The 9,986-nt window shown below is 33.3% G+C and overlaps 1 protein-coding gene across 1 annotated transcript; it reads right to left on the bottom strand.

The window, feature by feature from the left end:
- Positions 1–3,138: 3,138 nt before the first annotated feature.
- Positions 3,139–4,287, bottom strand: LOC133869190 (uncharacterized). Its single transcript, XM_062306148.1, has one exon. The coding sequence runs from the start codon at positions 4,285–4,287 to the stop codon at positions 3,139–3,141; it is 1,149 nt and encodes a 382-aa protein (XP_062162132.1).
- Positions 4,288–9,986: the final 5,699 nt, after the last annotated feature.

The raw sequence follows: 9,986 nt of genomic DNA, 5'->3' as shown, positions 1-9,986 counted from the left end.
GTGATCATCGACGAGATGCTATGATCAATAGGTTTTATTTAAAAACTATTAAGGGAAAGGATTCAACTTAATTCCCACGATTTCATACAAATAAATCCATGAAAACACTTCCAAAATTTTAAATTTCTCATGTCATCTTTACACCATCAATTCGGCCAACTAGAATGAATGCATAGAGAATTTAAGGTATTTCTATTCTCATGCTTTTTTCCAATCGATCAAGATCCACTACAATTTCGAAAAAAAATGTAGATTCACAAATTATGTGAATTCAAGCCATTCTTTGCATCAAACTACTTGAAAAAAAATATTACCTATTAAAAATATGGCATGTTATCGAGGTATTCAAAAAAAAGTTTTATCCCAAAATGTTTTTTCTTCATTTTTGAAAACATGCTTCTTCTTAAATAAACTTAAAGACAATCTTTTTGCTCAAAGTTTTTTTAAGACATAAAGCGCAAAAACTTGATGAAAACATACTCAATTCTCATTGGTAGTATGTAATCTTTTTAATAAGTAGCATTTTTACGCCGTTCGATGAAAAAAATTACCTCAATTCACATAATTTAAAAATATTCAATTTCTTTGAAATTGTAGGAGATCCTTATCCTTTTCCAACACATGCCTATATAAAAGGTTCAAAATTCATTTCATTAAAAAAAAAAAAAATTGAATTCTTCACTAATTTATGCAAGTCTTTCCATATGTTCCATATGCATTATCTTCATTTAATTATAGAAGTCAATTTAGCCAAAATTTTGCACATACTTATACAGCTAGGATAGAAGTCAATTTAGACAAAATTTTTCAAACCTAATTTAATTCACTAACGTCATGGGTGTTATCTTTTAAGCAAAAAATTAATTCTATCTTTTATCATTACATGCAATATTTCCATGTTCATTATCTCCATGGACAAATCATTTAACTAAATAGGCACAAGTAAATATGAATTAGGACAGGATTTTACTCAATTTTTTTATTTTTTTTATTTTTTTTAAAAAAATGTAGTACATGCATATCTTGATAAATTATATATTAATGAATGGAAAGCGTCGTTCTTTTTGCATTTGGGTTGTAGGATAATAACTAGAACACTTGGCTCACACGAATCAACACACATGGCACCATTTTTCCACTTCGTTAACAAAATGTCTATCTCATTTAAATTCCGTACTTATGATATTTTTTACATATTGTTCACACACACACACACACACACACCGTAAATTAGAAGTCTATTTATTTTTCACAACTCATGTCATGCGTGTAGTGTGTGAAAGACATCAAAAAAAAAAAAAAAAGAACACCAAGTAGGTTATAGCAATTGAACAGCCTGGTAAGAGAATGTATAAATCATGGCAAGTCAAAAGTCAAACCTTATCTTACTAGGGGCTAGTCACCTTCATCCGATACACTCCCCCTAAGATACAACACTTATCTTTTACCTAGTACGTTAGTGGCCGTCTATTTCCGAAATGATTTGGTCACTGACTATTTCTTTAGGGACAAGTGTAAGAAACTTTTAAGAGCATATTCAGCATTAGACTTTTGATATCCATATTTTTCTGAGAATTAATTGCTGTCATTCTTGGTGCTATAACCTAAAAAAAATACCAGAATTTTTAGGTTCTAGGTTCAACTAGTGAGTTCATCAATTTGACTAACATACTAAAAGATTCTCTCAAAAAGGATATCCAGAGAAAAAAAATAATGTTCTTAAGGAAGGTTTGATAGTACACAATAGAGATAGCATGAAATGAATGAACTATCAAGCTTCAGATGTAGCAAAAAAAACTAAGTTGTCAAAGAAAGAAAAACATATTCTACATTCCACCCCCCCCCCCCCCCCTTCCCTTTTTTTTTTTATAAAAGAAACTTCACACAAAAAAAAAAATAAAGACAGCAAATAGCAGAAAAACAAAACAAGAGACATGCTTAGAGAGTGAAACTATAGAACACTAGACGAGAGTCTATTCCTAGCATGTGAGAAGACATGTTTAGAACATGTCACAAACACCAATGGTTTTCGTAAGGAATTCAAACCTGCCTTCATTTAGAGGTTTGATACCACTTGGAACTCAACCAAAGGTCCAAAACAGGAAAACAACCTCCTGACGTGTTTTTTCTGTCATCCGCATTACCAACCCGATCAACATTAGAATAACTTTGAAAGCAATATTAGACCTGCTAGTTGTTCTCTTAAAGATGTACAAACCATTAAATGTATAGAGATTTGAAGAAGAAAGACTTAGAGTATAGCACATAAATTACTCAAAAATTGATGCAAAGCATATGCAAACAAAAAAAGAAAAAAAAAAAAGAAAAAGAAAAATAAAATAACAACAAAATGCAATGCATGGAACTTGACATGCTCTAGGATATATATATATATATATATATATATATATATATATATATATATATGTGTGTGTGTGTGTGTGTGTGTGTGTGTGTGTGTGTGTGTGTGTGTGTGTATAAAAAACAAGAACAATGATCCTAGACATGCCAAGTGACCACCTAACTCTAGGTAAGTCCACTACCACTCCCCCTCAAAGGGTGAATGGTATTAACCTTCCTAACCCAAGCCTTCTTAACACTAAGTTCTGTGTCGTGTGTCTTGTCCAACTTATCTAACCTAGTCAAAACATCTCTCATCATGTTGCACAACCCCCAAGCTTTTCCTAGAATATGAACTATCATACTTATGCTAAGGGGTTTTAGTTTGAAACATCTAGATTTGGTATGACCAATTTTGCCACAATGATGGCAAGTAGGGATAGACCTTTGAGAATGTTTTCTCCTTTGGGGGCATATTTAGGCATAGATGGCTCTACATCAGCTTTTCCTTTCCTAGGAGCATTCTTCTTAGTCGAAGGTCTTTGAGAGCAAATCTTAAAGCACTATGGTCGAGTATGACCAATGATATCACAGTGATGACAAATAGGAATGAATATAGACTTAGATTGCTTCTTGACAGGTATTGTAGATTCAGCTCTTACATGATCAGGTAAGCTGACGCTTTTTCCTTTATCCAAACAAGCAAAATGAGATTTATCATCAGATATTTCAGCTTAAAAAACAGATTTCTAGAAGTAGAAGTAACATGTAAAGAAGAAACAACAAATTTATCAAAGCCTAAGCCAGATTTGTCAGAGGAACACTTTTGATCATTTTGCCAGATTTATCAGAGGAACACTTTTGATCATTTAGCATTTGAACAAGCATATCATTAGAGAAATTTTTCAAATGACTCTGTGATTCACTCAATTCATCTTCTAGAGACTTAACTTTTTCAATCAATTTGATTTTCTCAATTTCAAATTCGTTAAGCCTTTTCATATGGCGTTTGTTTAGATCTCTCAACTCAGAATATTTCACAAACAACTTATTATAGGTGCTTTGAAGATCATTTTGTTCATCTTTTGACTCACTATTTTCAAAATAGTAATTATTGGACTCATGATGACTATCATATGAAGTAGCAAAAGCTAAGTAGTTTGAGTCATTTCTAGAAGTCTCATCAATTTTATCATAGTTAGATTCATCACTTAAAGTAGCATTAAGAGCTTTACCTTTGGATTGTTTTAGATTACCACAATCACCACAAATATGACCATACCCTGAGCACTCATAACATCTAGGACCACGAGGATAATTTTGGTTAGATTCAAACTTTTCTTGACCAGTTCCTTTGAAATCACCTTTAAGATTTTCAGAATATTTAGCGTTCTTGCTCCTAAATTTTCCTTTACTAGAGCTTATCATCCTCCTAAAATTTTTGGGAAACATAATAAATCCATCATCATCATTCGACTCCTCATCAGAGGAGTTATTGAATTTTTCTTTAGTAGCCTTGAGAGCAATGGACTTAGTTTTCCTAAGGGGAGGGAAAGAAAATTCATACATTTGAGGTGAGCCAACTAGCTCTTCAATTTTCATTGTGTCAAGGTCTTTGCGTTCCTCAATAATGGTAACTTTTATCCTAAATCTTTCAGGAAGAGATCTTAAGATTTGCTTAATGAGTTTAGTATCAGAAATTTTCCTTCCAAGATTAATCATAGAGTTACGAAGATCACTTATCTTGGTATAAAACTCATTAAATGTCTCTTCTTCCAACATTCTAATTCCTTTAAATTGAGAAACTAACTTTAGAAGTTTTGCAGATTTAACCAATTTAGTTGCTTCATATATGGTTTCTAGAATCTCCCAAGCATCCTTAGCAGTTTCACAGTGAAAAATTCGTGAGAATTCTGATGGTGAAAGTGCTTTGCATATAGAATTCATGACTTTGTCATTCACAACACGAGTTTATTTCTGGGGAACATTCCATTCAGTTATTGCCGTCTCTAGTGGAGTCCATCCAATTTCGACAATATGCCAAAAGTCTCTTGATTTTAGAAAAAATCTCATGCTGAATTTTCAATAGCAATAATTAGACCCATCAAAGGAAGGAACATAATTAAGGGGAAGAGACATAAAGGAGTCTAGGATCACACTCAGGAAATTAATCAAACTAGAGTGAACCCGCTCTGATACCAATTGAAAATAATTATAGACTCCAAACCAACCACATCCAGACAAATTACCAAATATGTAAAGCAGTAAAACAGTTAACACAGATATTTGGTTACGAAGTGAAAACTCTTCAAACCCAAAGTTAAAAAACACTATGCAACAGCCAAACCCATGAAATCAACTATAACGAAGAAACAACGAATTACAAGTTCGTACTCACAACTCTTTGTAGTAGTCGCTCTCTTGAATTATAACAAGCAATCCTCTTGTCTGCTTCTCTCCCAGACACTTCTGAAGAGTTTTTCTTCTTGATCTTCCTTAACTGGAATTCCAGTTGGCTTCAATGGTTGACGGTTGAACAAACAAATATAAAACATTATAAGAGAGATACAAAATTATGTTTAGGTCTAAAACCTTCTCTTAGCACAATAAATTCTATATTTGGAATTATTAAACAAAGACTGCCTAGAAGCCCCTTTAAATAGGATTTAGAAACCCTAAACAAGTCAGGAACGAATTTCTAGGCGACAGCGTCCGGACAGGCTAACATGTGTTCGGACACTAATCAGAAAGAAAAACTTTTTGTGAAGCGTGTTCAGATAGGTAGCCCTAGTATCAAAACACTTGCATGAAAAATACTTCTCGGGAAGTTGTGTCCTCTGGGTGTCCAAACACCTTAGAGAACAGGCACTCATGGGAAGTCGTGTATGCTGACGTGTCTAGACACTATGCAGAAATGGAGGCTCTTTGGAAGTTACGTCCGCTGGTTGTTCGGACATCTTGTAGAACATGAGCTCTCTGTGAATGTGTCCGGACACTGAAGAAAGAACTTGAATTCGGAATGCTCGAAATGTCACTTTCTTCAACAAATAACTAACTTTTTGTCACATGCATGTAGCCATATCAAAAACTAACCAAAGGTTTATGTGGTTGATTCTACTAGCGCCATTTGTTAACTGATGTGGCTCTTTTTATAGGTGTTAACCTAGTTATTGTGGGTTATTTGGTGGGCCGAACGTATATGAGCCCAATACTATTGTGTTGTTGTGTTTGTAATTGTTCTATTTCACTTTAAGGTCTAGTGAGATAGTTAGGAACATTTACTTGTAGTGTTAGATTCAATCTTAAATTGTCTAAATGCCTATTACCTTGTTATACAAGCTATTATGAGAAATAATACAAGAACTTTTCTTCTTTGTTTTGAGACTGACTATCTCGAAATAAGTCATTTCTACCTAGCCACTATAATCATTCCATCGTCCACTCCATTCTTTGAATTCCTCAATTACATATCATAAAACTCAAAGTACACCAAATCAATTCAAATTCACAATAGGTACATTGCAAGTGTTATTAGAGTAGTGGAATTCTGCACTAGCTGAAGGTACCATATTTTCCTAATAGGCTAAATTAGTTGCAAATATAAGTCAATAGCAAGAGGTGCATTGATGCGAATTTTAATTGTACTCGCAAGTGCACGAATCGTTTGCAATAAAAGGGTTGCAAATGTGAGGTCGATCCCACAGGGAATTGTGTTTTTGAAGAACAATTTTATTTCTAAACTAAGTAAATCTTAACCTAGTTCCAAAAAATGTTTAATTTTTGATAAATAAAAGAAAAGCATAAATAAAATAAAACCAAAAGAAAATAAAAGAAAAGATACTAAAGTTTTGGAATCCTCACTCACCGAATCATAGCAACATATTCTCATGTTCATCAATACACATCCAAAGTTCTCACTGTACAAATTTTATGTATGTTCTACTATGCTTAAAAAAATCATTAAATCATTCAATGAATTCGTTCTTTGTACAAATCACAAAAGATATCCGGTTTAAATCAAATCATCAAATGTGTCCGTAGAACGAAACACAATGAATATCCAACGTTTTGATAAATAAAAATCCAAGCAATCAATTAAATAAAATTATCTCAAATCATCACATGTATCCGTAAATCACAATAAATATCCAATAGTCATCTTAATAATTGAATTGAAGAAGAAAAATTAGAAATGAAAAACTTATAAAATCGGATAGTATAAACTTAAATGAAAAATATTGTTGCTCTTCAATGGTGAGGCTTCATCCTCAACCTTAGTTGAAAATCTAGCTACGCATAATTATTGAAAATGAAACCTAACCTAAAGAAAAACTAAACTAAAAAGAAAATATTTATTTGGTCTCTAGCTTCCCCCCTCCTTCTTGAGGCTTAGTAGTCTATTTATAGGGAGCAAACAAGTCCTAGAAGCCCTAGAATTTCTAGAAAAATTGGACTTCAATCTCCTAGGCAAATTTAGAAGTAATCATAGTACAAATCGGAATAGAATTCGTCCAGATTTGCGTTCTTATATTGTGGGATACTTTTGACATAGCAGACGTCTGAATTAGGAAAATTATATTTCGCAATGATTTGTAGTATTTTGAGTTATCTTTCCAACGCCACTGGTTTTACCTTAATCCGATACTTGAACAAAATGTTATGGCCAAAATACTATAACATGTGCAGAATCTGAATTCTAATCCAATCCGATTTTGACTCCAATTAGAGAAATTCCAATTTAGTCATTTCATTGATAACCACATCATCTAGGTCTTCTCAAAGTGTGCTTTCTTTTAAACTTTGCATTGTTCACCTTAAAGCTATTATTTTCTCTCAATTACCTGTAAAATACTAAAATACCAAAACTAACCAAAAACATTAGAAAAAAACAAGGCTAAAGGTTTAGTAAATGCAAATTAAGGAGTTCACATATGCAATATTTGACATTCATCATGCATCAAATAGCTTAATAAACTCAATAGAAATTGTTAGAAGACATCATGCAACAAATGACTCATATGGCTGAAAGCATTAGAGCATTATCAAATGTCCAAGGCAATAATTCACACATGCAGGAAGATGATGCAAAAAATTAATGTGGGTGGAATGCAACAATTCAACTAAAGGCATTCAAATTGGATTTTTCTCAATTTCATGGTGAAAACCCTAGTAAGTAGTGGTACAAGCAAATCAAATTTTCAGTTAAAAGCAAATCCCCATGCATTGATCAGAGAGGTTTAATGGCCTCTTTTAATATGGAAGGAGAGACCCTTGTATGGTTCATAGATAATGAACAATAATGGTGTTTTCACAAGTTGGGAGGCCTTTGTAAAGGCCCTTCAGATTAGATTTGGATCGTTAGCCTATAATGATCCCATGAAGGCCCTCACTAGACTTAAGCAACTAAAAATATATCAGTATTCAAAGCCCAATTTGAGAGAATATCAAACAGGTTAAGAAGTTTGTCAAAGAAGAATAAACTTGGTTGTTTCCTAAGTGGGTTCAAAGATAAGATAAGATAGCCAGTGAGAATGCTTAATCCCACAACCTTACTGTAGCTTTTGGGTTTGCTAAAATTCAAGAAGGGTATGTATTTAGTAGTACAAAATCTATGAAATCCTTTAGGGGACATGCTGGAAGAGTTAATGCAAATTTTAGGCTTTCACAAAATTCTAATTCTGGGAAGAATGTTATTCAAGGGAACCAAAAGGTTTTAGGTTTCTCAAAATTTCAAACTTAAAATAAGATTCTTGTCCAAAAAATAACCATTGCCCAAATGTAGGAGAGGAAGGAGAAAGGGCTAGGTTATTATTGTGACAACAAATGGCATCTAGGCGACAAGTGTCCTGCTCCTAAGCTATACATCATGGAGGGGATGTAATTTTTTCAAGAGGAGAAACAAGATGACTGTTTAGAGTGAACTGCAAGGGAGGAATTAAACCTCTCCAAAAAGGTTGAGGATGAAATGGTAGATTTTGTAAAGATTTCACGTCATGCAATTATTGGATCACCCAACCCTAAAACTATGAAGCTACTTGGGTGAATCAGAAATCAGTGGGTAGTTATCCTTTTATACACAGGGAGTACCCATAATTTCATGGATACTTCAATGGTAAATAAAGAAAACATGCATATTTAGAGTTGCAAATGGAGAAAATATAAGAAGTGATGGAAAATATTCAGATGTCAATTTTTCGGATCCAATGTTATCTTTTTGTCATTGAGTTTTACTTTATATCCCTAAGAGGTTGTGATATTGTCCTAAGTATCCGGTGGCTTAGATGCTTCGGCCCTATCCTATGGGACTTCTTAAAACTGTTCATAGAGTTTGAGTATTTAGGAAGAATAGTATTTTTGAACGCCCTTAATCCTATTGGTAGGACATTGGTAAATGAAAAGGGGGCCAGTAAATTTAATTAGATAGAAATGGGAGAATTTTTATTACAACTCCTTGCTCAAGAAGAAGATTTTGTCTCAAATGAAGATGATTTTTTTTTTTTTTTTAAAAAAAAGAAAATTGTTGCAAGAATTTGAAGGGATGTTTGCCGAACCTAAGGGATTTTCTCCTAATATAACCCATGATCATTGAATCAATTTCAAGGAAGGAACACAACTTGTTTGTGTTAGACTTTACATGTATCCATATTACCAAAAACCATAAATTCGGAAAGTTGTCCAAGAGTAATTAGAATCTAGGGTAATCAGGCCAAGTCAATCCCCATTTTTGTCTCCCATGTTGTTGGTTAGGAAAGGAAATGGAGAATAGAAAATGTGTACTGATTATAGGGTACTAAATAAGGCTATTGTTAAGGACAAATATACTATTCATGTTATAGATGAGTTGTTGAATGAGTTGTATAGTTCAGCTATCTTTTCTAAAATGGATCTTAGGTTCGGATATCACCATATCAAAATGAGAGATAAAGATATATAAAATACCGTCTTTCGACTTTCGTACTCATGAGGGTCATTATGAATTTTCGGTTATGCATTTTGGCTAATTAACCTATGCACTTTTTATTCTACATCCCTTATGAATGACTTTTTCATGCTTTACTTAAGGATGTTTGTGATTGTGTTTTTTGATGATATCTTGATATACATTCAAAATATAAAAGATTATTTGATGCATTTGAAGATTGTTTTAGAGATCTTGGGACAACACTAGTTGCATGCTTAGAAGTTCAAGAGTAAGTTTGGTTGTTCTAAGATTAAGTACTTGGTGCACATTATCTCCAAGGAAGGTGTGAAAGCAAGTCCATCAAAGATAACATGTATGATTAAGTGGCCTTTTCCTGAAAACCTTAACTCACTAAGGGAACCTTTCTAGGATTGACAAGTTATTATAGGAAGTTCATTCGTGGGTATGGACAGAATGCTACCCCATTGACGAAATTGTTGAAAAATTATTCTTTTAAATGGGCTGACTCAACCAAAGAGGCTTTCCAAAAACTCAAAGTTGTTGTCACAAGTCCACCATACCTTGCACTACCTGATTTTCCTAAACAGTTTGTGATTGAGTGCGATGCAAGTGAAGAAAGAATCAGGGTAGTGCTGATGCAAGGGAAAAGGCCAACAGCATTCCTAAGTCGAGCATTCAAAGGGAGGGCTTTACATTTATAAACTTATGAGAAAAAGTTGTTGGC

This window comes from Alnus glutinosa, chromosome 5 (genome assembly GCF_958979055.1).
Source record: "Alnus glutinosa chromosome 5, dhAlnGlut1.1, whole genome shotgun sequence".
NCBI classification, from domain to species: domain Eukaryota; kingdom Viridiplantae; phylum Streptophyta; class Magnoliopsida; order Fagales; family Betulaceae; genus Alnus; species Alnus glutinosa.
This window is presented reverse-complemented; position numbering and strand designations above follow the sequence as displayed.